This window comes from Phodopus roborovskii, unplaced genomic scaffold (assembly GCF_943737965.1).
Source record: "Phodopus roborovskii unplaced genomic scaffold, PHOROB, whole genome shotgun sequence".
Classification (NCBI taxonomy): Eukaryota; Metazoa; Chordata; class Mammalia; order Rodentia; family Cricetidae; genus Phodopus; species Phodopus roborovskii.
The window spans coordinates 205,071-222,562 of record NW_026126646.1 but is presented as its reverse complement, the minus strand read 5'-3'; the positions used below and the strand labels follow the sequence as shown (position 1 = coordinate 222,562).

At 50.1% G+C, this 17,492-nt stretch overlaps 1 protein-coding gene across 1 annotated transcript in view; it reads right to left on the bottom strand.

Annotated features, from left to right (window-relative positions):
- Mtor (mechanistic target of rapamycin kinase) overlaps positions 1–17,492 on the bottom strand; it is a 105,826-nt gene that overhangs the window by 11,556 nt on the left and 76,778 nt on the right. Inside the window, exons 35-48 of the mRNA XM_051173945.1 lie at positions 17,338–17,463; positions 17,133–17,264; positions 11,359–11,474; positions 10,277–10,394; positions 8,553–8,801; positions 7,901–8,001; positions 7,319–7,415; positions 6,708–6,806; positions 6,378–6,500; positions 5,982–6,164; positions 4,628–4,762; positions 4,244–4,418; positions 1,726–1,861; positions 789–936 (exon numbers count right to left, since the gene is read on the bottom strand). Of these exons, the coding sequence (XP_051029902.1) occupies positions 789–936; positions 1,726–1,861; positions 4,244–4,418; positions 4,628–4,762; positions 5,982–6,164; positions 6,378–6,500; positions 6,708–6,806; positions 7,319–7,415; positions 7,901–8,001; positions 8,553–8,801; positions 10,277–10,394; positions 11,359–11,474; positions 17,133–17,264; positions 17,338–17,463 (1,938 nt within the window). The remainder of the gene's footprint in view (positions 1–788; positions 937–1,725; positions 1,862–4,243; positions 4,419–4,627; positions 4,763–5,981; positions 6,165–6,377; positions 6,501–6,707; positions 6,807–7,318; positions 7,416–7,900; positions 8,002–8,552; positions 8,802–10,276; positions 10,395–11,358; positions 11,475–17,132; positions 17,265–17,337; positions 17,464–17,492) is intronic.

Genomic DNA, 17,492 nt, shown 5'->3' with positions numbered 1-17,492 from the left:
CACTACCTGGCAACTTTTTTAATTAAAAAAAAAAAAAAAATGTAGCTGGGTGGTGGTGGTGCACACCTTTAATCCCAACACTGGGGAGTCGATCTCTGAGAGTTTGAGGTTGGCCTAGTCTACAGAGTGAGTTCCAGGCCAGGGTCCAAAACTACACAGAGAAACCTTGTCTTGAAAAACCAAAACCCAAAATTAAAATAAATAAATAAATAAATAAATAAATTATTTTGTGTGCAGAGCAAAATTTCTGGGAGTGGGTTCTGTCTGTTCACCGAGGGTTCTGGGGCCATCACAGCAAGTGCCTGTGCCCGCCGAGCCTTCTTGCTGGCCCTGTTTCTCAGCAGTTACCTGCTTTATGAGTTACTTCATTAACCCTTTTTCCATAGTGATTTTCTCAGACAACTTTCTCGTACCCCACTGTTGTGGGTTATTTGTACACTGTGTGAAAACGTATTTCAATGATTGGTGTAATAAAAAGCTGAACGGCCACTAGGTAGGGAGGAGGGACTTCAGGACAGAGAGAACTCTGGGAAGTCGACAGCCAGGCAGGGAGGAAGTAGCATGAGTAGACCCGAAAGATGAGGGAACCACAAAACTCACGTACGTTAAAAGAAGTGGATGAATTTAAGTTGTAAGAGCTAGTGGGACAAACTTAAGCTAAGGTCACTCATGATGAACAGTAAGTCTCTGTGTCGTTATGTGTGAGCTGGTGACCCCAAGAAAAGTCTGACTACACCCTACTAGACAGGCGTGGGTGCTCAAGGGCACTGGCATGGTGGGGCACGCACCCGCAGCATGATGCGATGCTCAATGTTCAAGAGGATCTTCTTTTTCTCCCTGTAGTCCCGGATGAGGGCGTGCAGGGTGTCACAGTGGGGGACCCAGCCAATGAGGCCCGAGTTGGTGGACAGCGGGATGACTGCATATCTCTGGATGCTGGTGCCACAGGGAAGGAACAAAAACACATCTGTGATTAGCTGGGGACACGCAATGCCTTTGGTGAGCCCCTTGCCGGAAGGTGGGGGCTGAGGGACCTCAGTGAAGAAGGCACCCCAGGAGATGCCACAGAAGCCACAGTGGTCCTCTACTTGCCTCACAAACTTATGTGTGTGGAGGAAGCACGTGACTACTTATACAGCTAAAGTAACCTCAGCTGGAGCAGCCGTGGGCCAAGAGACAGGCGCAGCGTGAAGGGTTTCTCTGGCCTTGGTCCAGGGGGAACACATTATAGTTGCAGAACCCTGAGTCTAATCTTCGAGGCACCTTCTGAGTTCTTTGAGCTCACTAAAGACATTTCACAATGGGAAGACACTAAAATGTCTGGAGAATCTTCTCGTGTTGGGCACCTTGTTAGTTTTAGTTTGCTTTGCTTTTTTGAGACTGGGTCTCTCTTAAGTAGCCCTGGCTGGTCTGGAACCTGTTAGACCAGGCTTGTAGCAATACTCCAGTCCCTACCCCTGTTTACTGACTGCTGAGATTATATATACTGAGGCATTTCTGTTTCATAATGGGCTCATACATAGCTCAGGTTGGCCTCAAGCGCTCTATGTAGCCTAGGCTACCTTTGAATTCTTCATCTTCGTGCCTTTCCTTCCCAAGCTTGAGGGACGCAGGCATGTGCCACCCCATTTTAAAAAGTTTGTGAAGACACATGACACCACGGACATCTCAGGATGGAGTGTGAAGAGCCCCGAGAGCTCAGCCTCTCACGGGGTTCTCCAATACCTGAGGTTTTTCCGGAGAGAAGTGGGGTCATTGGCCAGCAGCGTGTTAACCAGGCCAAAGAGCTGCATCACTCGCTCATCCTGCCGCAGATCTTCATGGCCTTTCAGGAGGAAAACAAACTCGTGCCCATTGCTGCCTGCAAGAAACGGGGAGCAACCGAAATAGGTCCGAGCTGCTCACACTACCCAAGACCACCAGGTACTCCCAAGGTCCTGCAGAATTCACTCCCTTTCCTGGTCACACTGCCCTCAGTGGTCGCCAACAACCAATGCTGCTCTAATCAAAACAAATCCTACCTTATGAGGACTGGGAATGATTCCTTGTTGAAACCCTGGGGGTTCCCTGGTCCCCACTCCACTGTCCTTTCCCTGGGCCCCAGTGGGGCATGCCCAAGGGCAGAACCAGCAGGGGGCCAGGAGACATGGAAGAGGGCTGGGTCAGGGGATTTGCCCCACAGCTGGCTGGGCAAGTAGGTCTGGGGGTGGGGGTGAGGGAGGAGCAGCCTCACTGCCCAGAGTTCCTTTGATTTTTAAAGAGTCAAAGTCTCATGTAGTCCATTCAGACCTTGAACTTGTAGTGATCCTCCTGCCTCTGCTCCTGAGTGCTGTGATTATAAGTATGTGCCACTAAACGTGGTTTATATAGTCCTGTAGGTCCAACTTAGGGAATTGTGCATGAAAGAAAGGCAAGCATCTATCAACTGATCAATATCCATAGTCCTTCCATTAAATACTAAAGATTATCAATCAATTGACTGATGGTGGTGAATAATCACCACACTCAAGAAACAAACTTTTTTAAAATAACAATTTTAACTATGTGCCTGAATCTTGGTGTGGGTATGAGCACGTGTGTCAGGTGCTTGTGGAAGCCAAAGGTTTCAGATCCCTTGGAAACTAAGTTACAGATAGCTGTGGGCTGCCTCATGTGGGAGCTGGGAATAGAACCTGGGTCTTTGGCAAGAACAGTATATGGTCTTATCTATTAAGCCATCTATCTAGCCCAGAAACAAGCATTGTAAGTAAGAGTGAGAAAGGAAGCTAGACATAGTGGTCAACGCCGTTAATCCCAGCACTCTGGAGGCAGAGGCAGGCAGATCTCTGAGTGTTTGAGGCCAACCTGGTCCACATGATGAGCTTCAGGACAGATAGGGTTACAAAGTGAGACCCTGTGTCAAAGAAACCAACCAACCAACCAACCAACCAACCAACCAACCAACCAACCAACCAACCAACGTGAGGAAGGATGTGAGAGACATCTTCCTGGCTGAGACATCTGCTCCTCCACTGATCCCAGGGCTGGTTCGGTTATCTAGCTGGCTGGGCAGGTTTCCCTTGCCTCTGTCACTGCTCCATGTGTGTCCCTCAAAGCTATTCACTCTGCCAAGGATGGGGAGCTGTGCTCCCGACAGAACCTCCACATGAGCTCTCAGGAGTGAGAAAGCTGGGGTAGACAGCTGGCTCATCAGCCAAGAGTGCTTGCTGTGCATGGTGAGCGAACTGGCTGTTCCCCAGAAGACCCAGGTTCAGTTCCCAGCAGCCACATGGCAGCTCACAGCCATCTCTAATTCCAGTTCCAGGGGATCCAACACATGTGCAGGCATGAATGTGATGCAGAGACATACATACAGAGACATGCATACAGGTAAAATAGTCATACACATTAAAGAGGGGAAACAGGGAGAGGGAGGGAGGGAAGGAGGGGAAAAGGAAAGAGGAAGGATGGGAGAAAATTAGAGAGTATCTGCTGAGTAATCATGAGAAACCAGAGGCCCTATCCCATCACCCACACAACCAGCCAGGTGTCCTGTACCCCTACTTCCAAGTGGAGCAGAGACAGGAGGATTGCTGGGCCTTGTTTGCTTTCAGCTTAGCTGAGAAAAGGAGAGGCTCAGGGCTCGTTATTCAGGGAGAGGTCATATTTAAAAAGAAACTGGCAGACAGTTATAGACAATGCTGTCTTCATTTGGCACACACACTCACATATAATTACACACACACACACACACACACACACACACACACACACACACAGAGTGAGGAAGACAGGTCTGGTGGCACATGCCTGCAAATAATTACTTGGAAGGCAAAGGAAGGATTGACTCAAGTTTGTGGCCAGCCTGTGCTACATAGTGAATACAGGGCAGCCAGGAATACAGAATGGGGCTCTATTTCTTTTTCCTAAAAGGGCAAGAGACCTCACAGAGCCTGCAGAGCTCTTGGGCCTCCCGGAACTGGTCCAGGTTGGCAGCACTCTGCTCCTAAAGGAATCCCGTTAACACTGTGAGAACCCAAGTCCAGCCTGCTCATTTCAGACAATGATGGTAAACCAGAACTAAAGGGCACAAAAGCTGTCTTCAAAACAGCTTGTCATGACTCTTAAAGGCACAACAGGAGGAGATGCATGTCCTCTCTTTCTCTCTGACACAGGTGAGGGTTGCAGCAGGTGAGATGGCAGGCAATCACTCCAGAAGAAAGGAGGGAACTCATGGAGGGTAGAGCAGGTGCTCGGTCCTTACCCATCAGCGTCAACTTCCGAGGCCTCTGCTTGGACGTGATGACTTGCAGAGATGGGGCTATGGACTGAATTCGAATGATTGGCTGGTTCGGGTCATATGTTCCCGGCACAGCCAATTCAAGGTCCCGGCACATGAGAAGTTTAGGGGAAACATACTGCAGCTCCAGGGATGTGAGCTGTGAAGAGTTAGGAAAGGATTTAGACTTCTTCTGCCCCTCAAGGGGAACGGAAATACAATTAAGTAGTTTTCTTTCATTAAATGGCAACACCCAATTGCTTGTCCTAAAGTCTTCAGTGTAAATGAAGCCAGATGCACAGGATGAGCCCAGGAGCTCACAAGGCCCTCTGCTGACGGCCAACCCAGGTGGGAGCCTGAAGAACCCACCTGGGGTAACTGCTTGGAGATCCGCCTGAACACGTGATAGTAGAGGTCCCAGGCTTGGGTGAGGTCCTTGACGTTCCCTGACTTCATGTACTTTCTACACCACTCTTGTGCTTCCATTAGATCTCGCCCATATGCCTGAGAGGAAAGCAGGACAGTGTCAACTGACCAGAGCGGCCACTGTTAGTATGCAGGCCCCTGCGCCGGCCTGTCCGTGACATGCTGACAGGGTGCGCTTTCAGCTGCAGCCACTGAGAGCACCACCTGTGCACAGTCACTGTGCTCCCTTTTAAAAGGGCCCCGCCCGCCTCCCATCCCCACCCTCATTCCCCCCTCTCTCTGCCCCTTTCCCCTCTCCTGCTGTTCCTGTCTCCCCCTTCCCTTTCCCTAATTGGAAAACAAAACAAAACAAAAAAAAAAAAAAAAAAAACCCTCGTTTGAACCCTGCTGAATGACATCTTTCTCTCTAGCGCTGTTATTCTTAAATTACATCTTTAATTACAACAGCCATGACCCTAGGAGGCTAAATCCCCCAGTAGACCGCACGGAGCCCAAGGTGCCCAAGGTGGTATGAAGGTACCAGGAGGGAATGGCTTAGCAGCAGGGGCTTTGCAGTCCCAGTCCCGGGGCTTCCAGGGCATGAAGATGACCTAACTCCCAAGGGGGTTTTAGGAAGAGTAAGATGACCCCTGGAGGAATCTTGTGAGTTTCCACTTAAATTTCAGCAGCTGAGGGGACAGCTTGGTAAGCAGTGTTCGCCCGTCAGCTGAAGGGCTGGCCTGGTGAGCAGCGCTTGCTTGTCACATGTGAGGGTGTGATCACCTGTCCCCTACCCCCACCCTCCTACCCCCCCCAGCATGAAAATAATTTTAAGGGGCTAGAGAGATAGCTCAGTGGGTAAGCATATTGACTATTCCAGGTCTTAAGTTCAATTCCCAGCACCCATATGGAGGCTTACAACATTTATAACTGCTCCCATGGGACCTGATGTTCTCTTTTCGTGTACAGAGATGCAGGCAAAACATTCATATATAATATATATAAGTAAATAAATCTTGAAAAAGAAAAAAAAGATCAGTACATTTTTCTTTTTCCTTTTTTTTTTTTTAAATAGGATTAATACAACAACTGCAATTCCAGTGTTTTGCTTTGCTTTTTTTTTTTTTTTTTTTTTTTTTTTTTTTCTCCTAGACATGAGTCTAGGCCTAGGCTGGCCTTGAACCTGCAAGTCTCTGGCACAGAGATTATATCTTTCTAAGCGGTGACCTCTGCTAGGCGCAACGTTTAAGGCAGTAGGAAGGTGAGGGGCGGCAGACTGATGAGGTGAGGGTAACGTCCCGCCACATTCTTACTGTACCTGATTAAAGGACGTCTCCTTCAGGGTCTGGGGGCCCCGTTCCATCATAGCATGCAGGGGCTCCAGCACCTCAAACATGCCTTTTACGTTCCTCTCCCCAAAGTACAAGCGGGACGCCTCTTCCAGGCCTTCGTGCCACATCTCGTGCCAGAGGATGGCTACTCGGATCAGCTCTTCACTCACCTGGGTCAGAGGGGGAAGGAAGGAAGGTCACAGGTGCTAGGATTGGCAAGGCCCAACCTGGAGACAGGAGAGGGCGGTGCCCCACTGACAGAGAGAGAGAGACAGAGAGAGAGAGAGAGACAGAGAGAAAGAGAGAGACAGAGAGAAAGAGACAGAGAGAGAGAGAGAGAGAGAAGCATCAGCCCACGCCCGCGGCGGCCGGCTCAGACTCACCATCATGGCCTGCTGGACCAGGGTGTTACTGTGCTCACACATGTTCTTCAGGATCTTGTTTGCTGCATTGTGACGGGCTGTCGTGGTGGACTTAGAAGCCACCGTCAGGGGATAGATGAGGGCCTAGAGCACACAGAGGGACACTTGCAAAGAAAGGGACGTTTTAAGGAGGGCGGCAAAGAAGTGGTGGGGACAGCGTTAGTTGGGACATTAGGACGCCGGGCGATGCAGTGGCTCCCACCCCCACAGTCTCTTGAGGAGCTTTAGGAGAGTTAGCCACCACACCAACGGCCAGTGGGTTCCCTGAAAACGCCCAGGGTCAGCACCTACCTGGGGGTGGTAACGACCAATGTCTGTGAGAAGCTGGTGAATGAGCCGGCCCACCAAGGGTCTGGGCGTGTCAATTCTTGCAATTAGCTGAGGTATGACCTGGTTGCAGGAAGACACGATGCACAGCGTGTGAGGCAAGGAAAAGAGTGAGACATGTATGTACCGAGTCGAGTGAGACATGTATGTACCGAGTCGAGTGAGACATGTATGTACCGAGTCGAGTGAGACATGTATGTACCGAGTCGAGTGAGACATGTATGTACCGAGTCGAGTGAGACATGTATGTACCGAGTCGAGTGAGACATGTATGTACCGAGTCGAGTGAGACATGTATGTACCGAGTCGAGTGAGACATGTATGTACTGAGTCGAGGACTCCCTCATGCAGCCTGGGCTTGTCACGGCCCTTTTGCCTCCATCTCCCATGTGCTGGGATTCTCAGGTCTTCTGCGCCCTCGAAAAGCAAGGGAGAATACGTAGTCTGGACTTGGGACCGAGCTGAGCTCCTTTATAGCTCATGACACAGGCTGCTTTGCTACTGTGACCACTGGTGATCCCAAGAGGAAACAAACGGGAGACTGTAACCCATCGTCACTGTCACCAAGCTCTCACCTGTAACCAAGTGTCAATCTGTATGGCCTTCACCCCTTCCACCAAGGCTTCATTGACATCTGGCCAATGACCATAGTCAAACCACAAGGTGAGGACCCTGGGGAGACAGGAGAGTCACAGGGATTGAGTGATCTGGCTTGTCTGCCTTTCACCTTTAAGGCTGTGATGGGTGACAGAGCCTGTGAGGGCTCTAAAGATTAGCCCAAGGGTTTCATCCCAGGTCTGTCAGGACCACTGAGGTACGAGCTGAGCTGCAAATGAGCTAGCTGACTAGCTAGGCAGGGTCTGTGCACCTGGATGGAGGTGCCTGCAGGATGGGTACCAGTGAGACTGGTGAGTCAGACCAGTCAGTCCCGGGGTGAACCGGAGGCAGCCTGCCCCTCCCACTTCTCCTTCATCTTCAAGGCTCTCAGGGGTGAGGCCTGGTCGGCTGTCATGTCTCAAAGGACAGGGGAAGAAAGGCCCATATGCCGACCTGGATTGTACTGACCAGAGGGGCAATATGAAGACACCACACGGGTGACTTCTAGGTCCCGCCACTGACAAGGACTTTGAGAGTAGCATCCTCCCCTTCCTCCATACCGGAGTGTATCCTGCAGGTTGTTGCCTCTCGACAAGGAGATAGAACGGAAGAAGCCTTGGACGGCAGGGACAGTGTACAACAAGAGGGTTTTGGACAAATCCTGTTGAAACACGAGTGTTTTAGTGACAGACAATCTTGTCTCAACTCTCATCTGTCAAGCGGGCACGGCTGCACACTGATGGTGCCTGCCTCAGAGGGTGGTCAGGAGTGTGAGGACACGTGTGCCTGGGGCCTACTGGCATAAAGAATGCATTCCGCAGAGGCAACTGTTTTCATAATCATAGCGTGGCTTCCCGACCAGGCCAGCAGGAGTACGCTGAGGCCCAACGGAGGAGGACAGAGAAACCACAGGGCAGGGGACAGATCCCCCAGGCTGTCCTCAGAGTGGCCCTGCAGCTGTGGCAGCCACCCACACACAAGAGCAGTCACTGAGGGAATGAGCTCATCTGTGCGGGAAGCAAGGAGCCTTTCTTCAGCTCCGAGAGAAGCTCCTCAACAGGCACTCATTCCCCTGGCACACAGCAAGGCCGGCCGGCCAGCGTGTCCAGCCCCATCCTGCCTCAGAGGGAGCCCCAGGCTTCTCTGCGCTTCACAACTGTCCAAGACCGTTCAAGCTGAGCTCAGAGCAGTTCTGGAGGAGGAGGAGCTTACCTCGGTGACCTTCTTCTGCAGAGGGGACGGGGTGGGGCTGTTCTCAGGGCTCTCAGCCTCGCTCTCACTGTTGCTGCCCTCTGTGCTGGCAGCGGCGGCGGCCGAGGCGGCTGTGGTGGCAGCTGTGGTGGCATTGGTGATGTTGGCTCCGCTGGAGTGGCGTAGTTTCTTCTTCTCGTCACGGGCTTGGTTCTGATGTTTGTAGTGCAGAACGGCTTCAAAGTTCATCACTGCCCACGCATGCCAAGCCTAGGTGCATAGGGTGGGGGTTAGGGGCGCACGCAGGCTTACTCTGATAGGCTGGTGTGGGGGCGGGGCTTGATACTGAGTCCACTCAGGAAGAGGGCACTGCTGCGGCCAGTGTGACCCCTCTGTCCCCTGAGCACGACTGGCAGTAGGCTTTAGGGTGAGCATTGCAGGGTCACAGCAAGAGGGGCAGTGGACACTCCTTGCCCAAGGGGGCATTTAGGCAAGCGGTGTTTTACGGACTACAGAGGTGGCACCAGGAATGTTAGCGATCTGAAGAGCTCCATATGAGAGGGACTCGGTTAAGTGTCACACAGAAGCTGAAGTTGGGCAAAGGGAACAGGACAGGTGGTGGCAGCTGGCCTTCCTGACAGGGGAGAAAAGACAGGTGCCGAGGGCGCGTGCAAAGGACACAGGGAAACACATGTGTCTGCAGCTTGGGGCCCACGAAGGAGCGGGAGGGAGGACAGCTGGCCAAGTGCCAGAACACAAGCCAGTGGCAGATGTGATGGGACCAAGGGAGCCCACATCATCTGCGACAAAGTGCGGCTTCCTGAGGTTTATTTTATGTTAATGGATGTTTTGCCTGCATGTATGTATATGTACCACATGCACGCTTGGTTCCCGTGACAGTCAGCAGATCCCCTGGAATTGGAGTTACAGGTGGTTTGTGAGCTCCGATTAACAACATTCCCACTAAGCAAAACCTCATTTGATTATTTTTCCAGCTTTTGACATGAAGCAGTCTAGACAGGGAACTCACTGTTTCTATCACAGACTATGTGTGTGTGTGTGTGTGCACACGTGTGCACACCCCTCACACATGTGCATGTCTTGGGGGTGGAACCCACTACTTGGTGTATGGCAGGCAAACGCTCTATCACTGAGCTATATCCTCAGCCAAAGTGCACAGTTTTCAGATTAGCATGAAGCATCTGCAGAGGATAAATACTTTTTGTTGTAAATGTGTCTCTGGTTTTCAGATCAACTTTAATCCCAGAGGGAAAACTTTAGAAGTGACTGGTAAATATGGTAAATATCCCCTGCACCAGCAAGCCACTTCTTTGATACATTTTTCTATTTGTCTTTTAGAAAGGTTCCCGGTAATATAAACAGAATGTTATCTAGATCCTTCCAATAAAAACAAAAGTCTAAATTCCCGGCAGAGGAACAGCCAGGGCCGGAAGTCACAAAGAAGCTTGGGATACAGATGACCCAAGGGAAGACAGAGTCCCAGAGATCAGCCCTGTGTCCAGATGTTCCTCGGATGACAGGCAAGTGAGAGGCTGTCAGGCAGCTGCACTCAGAACAAGCATTTCTCAAACCACAGCCCCAATCGGAGCCCCTGCTGCTCTGGAATTCATAAAGGAAAGCAGGCTCCGTGGCCTCTGACAGACTTCAGGCATCCCAGGGGCCTGGCTGTGACCATGAGAACACGGCGAACTCCAAGAGGGGGCAGGACACAGGGCTCTCCTCACCTTGTACCAGCTGCGGTCATGCTCGGTGGCCGCGCTGTAGTACTGCAGCACCTTGGGGATGGTGCTCTCATTGATGCCCTGAAGGTTCAGCTGCCACTCCCCAAGTTTCAGGAAACACCTGAAAACAGAGAAGCAAGAGTCTGGTGTCCCTTCCCATCCAGGGCCGCGAAGGAGAGCAGCAGACTGCTGGAGGCATCCTAAAGCCTTCTCACATCTAGTCCTGCTCTCAAGAGGCAACGGATGCATGCTCAGCCCTGTGAAGGGAAGGGGGAGGGGGAAGGGGGTCTGCAGAAACCTTGAAGGTGTCTTTTCTGCTGGATCTGGGCCTTCCAATGACAGCATAAACCAGGTACCTGGTTCAGGTGTAGCTGTATGACTTGCGGAGGGCAGTTGCTGACTGGGTTTTTTGGTCATTGATTTTTTCCCCCTCCTTTTTCTCCCCCCTTCCATTCCAGATAGCAATGATTCTACGCCCACTGATTGCTAGTCTACTCTAGGCACTCTGTGCTTGATGCTGGGCTCCTATACCTCACCTCACCGCAAGGAACAGGTGTCCTTATGTTCCTTTACACAGGCACAGAGAGACTGACTACCCAGAGTCAGGCTACCTGCACTGTGAATTGGTAATGTGTGTGCCATTTTAAAACAAGAAGCCTGGGTCAATGAGTTGGCTCAGTGGGTAAAAACACTTGCTACCAACCGTGATGACCTGAGTTTGATCCTATGGCAGAGGAGAGAACTGATCTCTGCAAGATTTTCTCTCATCTCCACATACATGCTATTACTCCAGAGTACACACAAGCACACAGCGCACACATCCACAGGAACACACACACACAAATGTAAAATTAAAAATGTGTTTGGAAACAAGGCACTGAACCCCGCAGGCGGACAGCAGCTGGAGGCCAGCACGTGAGTGGTCTTGCTGCCAGAGCCCTGGGAAGTGAGGGGCAGAGGCTGTGGCAGATGGGCCCATGGCTGCCAGGGATCTTGTGCAGAAAACTGAGGGATGTCAGCAGCAAGCTACTCCAGGTGGCGTGAATGTGCCCTTGCAGAAGTGCAGGGTGGTAGGCGGAGCTCACCTGGCCATGAGCTTATGCAGCTCCTGCTTGTGCTGCTGGTCCTCGGTGGCGATGGCGTGCTGGGCCTGCTGCTGCATGGTCTGGACAAAGTGCTGCATGTGCTGGAAGGCATCGATCTGTAGCAGGACAGAGGCACAGACAGCCACTTGGCATGTTGCCCCCTGTCATGGGACCTAGGCCAACACTTTCCAAAAAGAGCACTCCGAGATACAGGGTGAGGACCCCACTGGACAGGGGACAAGGCAAGCTGCCTGGAGAGAGCTGGGTTATTCTAGAACATTCCCTCTGCCAACTCTAATTATCACTTTAACAAGTCCTGGGAACCCGGCATGTCTGACCAACCCAGGTTACAATTCAGATGAAGCAATCTGAAACAGGAGCTTACTTCACTAGTGGAGTATTGCCCCAAGGGAAATTAGGCTGATGGGAACTGTTTCTTGCTAGTAAAACTTTGCATGTATGTAAAACACTACAGCACTTGGAGGCTTCACTATTGCAAAACACAGACTTAAGATGAGCTAGAAGTCCACACCCACACAAGAACAGTGGGCACCTGAGTTAGGAACAGACAGCTACAGTGAGCATGGGCAGTGCAGAGCCCACATCCACGGTACTGTGCAAGTGTGCTGAACGCAGACATGACAGCACCTTGACACGCTGGGGATTCAATGTGGGACCCTGTGCGTGCCAGGCAGGCATTGCTGCCATGGAGCTGTAGCCCTAGCAATCACTTCCAGGACAGACGGACTGTGCAACCACGTAAGGTATAAACTAAAAAAGCGATGCAGTCTAAATCCATTAACAAGGGAGGAGAAATACTGTGAGTGTCACCAAGGCCATGCATGCATGCTTCTCTATAGAAGGGAGGGGAAACCAACGTATCAAAATGCATCAGTGCCAGGCAGTGGTGGTACCCCTGATCCCACTCTTGGGAGGCAGAGGCAGGAGGGTCTCTGAGTTCAAGGCCATTGGTTTACAGAGTAAGTTTCAGGGCAGCCCGGGTTACACAGAGAAACCCAATCTTGAAAAACAAAAAACCCCACACAAACAAAACAAAGTTCAAACAAATAAAAAGAGCATTAGATATTCTTACAGTAAATCATGTAAAAAAAAAAAATTCTGATGTTTCCTATAATAGAAACATGCTACAAAGTAAAAATGGCCTGGATGGAAAACAAAACTCTCTAGCTTAAGGGTAAGACTAAACCTACATACTTTTAAATGTAGGAAATCAATTAGTACTAAAAAATACCATTTTTATTTTATTTTTTGTATGAGGTAGGGTCTTTCTATAAAGCCCTGGCTGTCTTGGAACTCACTCTGTAGGCCTTGAACCCACAAAGATCCACCTGCCTCTGCCTCCCAACTACTGGGATTAATGGCATGTGCCACTATGCCCTGCCTGAAATAGTAATTTAAAGTCATGCGTGGTGGCATACACCTCTAATCTCAGCATTTAGGAGACTGAGGCAGAAGAACAAAAAGTCTGAGGTCAGCTTGGTCTTCACAGACTATGCCTCAAAAACCAAACACAGACCCCAGGGATGGAGCCTGTGAGCACAGCCTGGTACATGAGGTCCAGGCAGAAGGATGCCACTCTTTTACTTGACCCCAGTGCCTAGGGACCGGAGGAGAGAGCAAGGGAGTACTACGTGCAGGGAGTAGGTAGAACACAGCAGGATTGGGAACTCTGCTCCCATAGAACTATGGCACAGGGGTGGGAGAGATAGCTCAGTGCTTAAGGGCACAAGTTACTCTTGCAGAGGACCCGGGCTTAGTTCCCAGCACCTCATGATAGCTCACAATAACTTATCACTCCAGTTCCAAAACCCTCTTCTGACCTCTGTAGGCAATAGGTATAAGTGTAGAGCACAGACATGCAGGCAAAACACTCACACATATCAATAACATGTCACAGGTATGTTCTGTTCTCTAGTTAAACCCGTAGTTCATTTTTCATTTATCTTTTTAAAGTTTGTTTTTCTTTTCTTCCCCCTTGAGGCAGGGTTTCTCTGTGCAACAGCTCTGGCTATCTTGGAATTTGCTTTTGTAGACCAGGCTGACCTGGAACTCACAGAGGTCTACCTGCTTCTGTCTCTGGAGTGCTGAGATTACTGCCATGGACTACTACTACTGCCTGGCTCGTTTACTTTTAATTAATGCTTTTTTAAAGTTTTAATTATGTGTTTATGTGTGTCTCTTTGTTGCAGGTTTGTGCATTTAACTACAGTGTTCGTGGAGGGCATTAGATCGCTTAGAACTGTAGTAACAGGCACTTGAGCTGCCAGTGAATGCTGGGAGCTGAACTCAGGTCCTCCAGAGGAACAGCAAGTTCCATTACCCACTCTCCAGGCCCTATAGTCCACTTTTAATGTCATCACATAACTATATACTTATGACGTATAATGTGATTTGACACATGCATATAATATGCAATAATTAAATCAAGAATTTGGTGTTGCCATTTCATTAAATGTTTATCATTCTGTGTTGGGAACATGTGCTTTTAGCCCTTTCTAAAATACACTTGCCTCAGCCTTCCCAAAGCTCTGGTTCATTTCTGCTGTTAAGAGTTCTATTTTACTGTCAAAACTCCTGGTTGGATGATGGGCTACATTCCTTCATCTCCCTGTCCCAGAGAAGCATCACTAGGTGTATAAATCGAAAACTCATGACTGGGGTCAGTGAGATGGCTCCATGGGTAAGGAAAGGTGCCTGCTGCCAGACTTCAATCCCCAGGACCCACATAGTAGCAGGAAAAAACTAACTCCTGAACATTCTCCTCCCACAAGTGTATTAAAGCATGTACATGTGCACGCGTGTGCGCACGCACGCATGCACACACTCGTACACACACACACACACAATAAATAATGGAAAAGTTGTGTTTCCTACTCTATACCTCCGATGTAAAGATCACCACCCTGCCCCCCAGAAAGGACCAGATAATAAACAGATGACAATCTGTATCTGTGGACTCCATATTTGAGGATTCCACCAACTGTGGATAAAATACTCAGGCAGGGTATGGTGATACACCCAGCCCTGGATGGTGGATCACACCTGCAGCCCTGGGTATTAGAGGCAGAGGGATCAGCAATCCCTAGGCCAGGGCTAGAGACAGATCGGAGGGTAGCGGTAGTTACACAAAGTCTGATGACCCCAGTTTCATTCCTGGAACTCACTAATTGCTATAATCCCAGCTTCCTACTCTACAGTCCAAACAAATGGAACCCACGGAGGTAGTTCACCCAGGAAAAAGTCTTCATTAAATAGCTAAGCCTAGAGTGGGAGTGTTCTGTAGCTCATAAAAATACTTGAAATTCCTCTGCAGTCCCCAGAGATGTACTGTAATGTGTCTGGGACATGTACACACACACACACACACACACACACACACACACACACACACACGATGTTAAATAAAAGTAAAAAAAAAACAAACATGGCAACTGGGCATTGGTGGCACACGCCTTTAATCCCAGCACTTGTGAGGCAGAGCCAGGCAGATCTCTGTGAGTTTGAGGCCAGCTTCGTCTACAGAGTGAGTGCCAGGACAGCTAGGGCTACACAGAGAAATTGTCTCAAGAAAGAGAGAGAGGGAGAGACAAAATCATGGCATTTGTCCTTGTCCCTTGGGCAAAACAGACACAGCAATCAAACTGCCTTCTAAGTATCTGTGCTGACAGCCACAGACAAACATTGCTCTCAGCCTTAATCACAGAAACCTCTCCAGAGGTGAATGGAAGCAAAGGCAGAGACTCACAGCTTCCTAAGATGCTGAAAGTGAGTGCCGGGGATGGGGTCCCCTAAATGCGGTATTTACACCTCACCTCTACACCTGTACCCCTAAGGCTCAGTGCACAATGGAAGACGAGCGTGTGTAAGTGTGCGAGAGCAAGAACACAGGGTGGAGGGCTATGGATGACAGACACCCTTTGGATTCGGTATAAACACTGGTGATCAGCTTACACCTGTGACTGCCCGCACGGGCAAGACTGGCCCTATCAACAGTGAGCTGTGGGAAGGGGCTCACTGGGCCCTTCCTTCAGTTTGGAAATACTGGCTGTTGACAGCTTCTGCAGAGGGGATCACTGTCTCCGGTTGGGCACCCACTGTTGAGCCTGTGTGTGTCAGGAGGGAACAGGCACACATGCATGCACGCGCGCGTGCGCACACACACACAAACACACAGACACACACACACACACACACACACACACACACACACACGACATCTCTAAACACACAGTTGCACACTGCACTGGCTAAACTCAGTAGGTCACAAGACAAACAGATGAATGCGAGAGAGATCTGTGGGGAGGAGAGGGGTGAACTGGGTCATTATACATTGTATGCATGTGTGAAATTATTTAAGAATAAATTTAATTACTAAAAAAGTAAAAATAAACATGAAAACCAAAAACTAGACTAGAGAGAGAGAGAAGAGAGAGAGCAAGCAAGCATTAATTTAAGCCAGAGCCTGAACGACATGACAGTTTACCAGACAGGTGAGCCATGAATGAGGCCAGGGACAGGGCTCTGGCTGGCTCTACAGTCCCACATGGGGCGGCTGAGGGGCAGGAATGAGTCTTCACAGCGGGGACAGCCTGTCTCTAGATCCTGCTGTGCGTCCTAGCTAGGAACACAGGTGTACGCCTATCTGAGGCCTTCCCAGGGCAGTACTGCTAGTGTCTTTGGAAAGAAAGGCAGACATGAGCTTGGTGACAGGGCAGGAAAGGAAGGCTGCAGTGCCAGACGGGAGCTCTGCTGGGGCAGACCCTGAGCTGTGACCCTCTGACACTTGCTTTCATCCCAAGTAGCTTTCTTTTCTTTCCTTCCTTTCTTTTTTATAGATTATTTATTTTTATTTTATGTTTTGCATGCATATACATCTGTGAGTGGGTGTTGGATCCCAGAGTTCCAGGCAGTTGTAAGTTGACATGTAGGTGCTGGGAATTGAACCCAGGTCCTCTAGAAGAGCAGAGAAGCCAGTGCTCTTAAACACTGAGCCATCTCTCCAGCCCCTCAAGTAGGGTTCTAAATCTTGAATCTCACCAGAATTTGTATGATTTAGAAAAGTCTATATGCTGTGGATAATCTGGCCATTACTGAGGAGGAAAAGCCCAGTTAAAGTACAGACATCTGGTTACATTCTGGGTACCGCTCAAAGTCACCCAAGACAACCACCTTAGGAAACACTGTCAGACTCAGACTGCAGGGGGAGGAGGCTCTTGAGTCCTCTCCTTTTGGTAAGGTCGACAAGAGACCCAAGCATCATCATCTTGCCTCTGAAGCCTGTGTTTTGTAAATTACCACGATCATCCATAAATTGTTTCAAGACAAAAAACAAGAGCTTGTGCATTTCCTGAGGACTTGTCTGCACACAAGGGGGAATTCTACACTGGCTTCAGGGGAACTGCCAGCTCCTGCTACAGCACCTCTCCCCACACTCAAAACCGATGACAGGAAAGGAGACCAGAAGTCTGAGAAAGAAACCCAGCTGTCTGTAAAAGCTCTCGTCTGTGACCGCATGAACACAGGACTTCAACAAACGGTCGGCCTTCCCTCACAGGGCAGCACTCTTCAGACCCTAAGAAGTACAACTGTGACTACACGCTCTGGCTTGACCACAGGTACATGTCTCTACCTGACTGACACGCTGTGAACCCGGAGGAAGCCCCCAATGCTGGGAGCCCGACCCCTCCTGTCAGGAGGCGCACGGGACGGCCTCTGTGGGGGGGGGCAGGTGGGTGGGCAGGGCGGGGACATACCTTACGGGCACTCTTCCACATGTTCTTCATGTAGGCATATGTCACCTGAGGGTGAGCCGTTGGCAGAGGATGGTCAAGTTGCCGAGATGGATCAACTCCCAAGAGCAACACTAAGGTTTTATGGGCCAGAGCCTTAAAAACAAGAGGAGGGCGAGTTACAGACAGAGCCGGGCAGGGCACCATCCACGTGGTGGGGGCTACTCACCAGCCTGCCGCTCTTGCCACACAGGCTTGCGTACTTGAGCCAGGTTCTCATGTCTTCATGAGGGTTGACCACAAGGGACCGGACCATGAGGATTTTCTGCCAGTCCTCCACAATACGCTGGCAGCCCTGGAGTGTTGTCCAAAAATGAGGGTTAG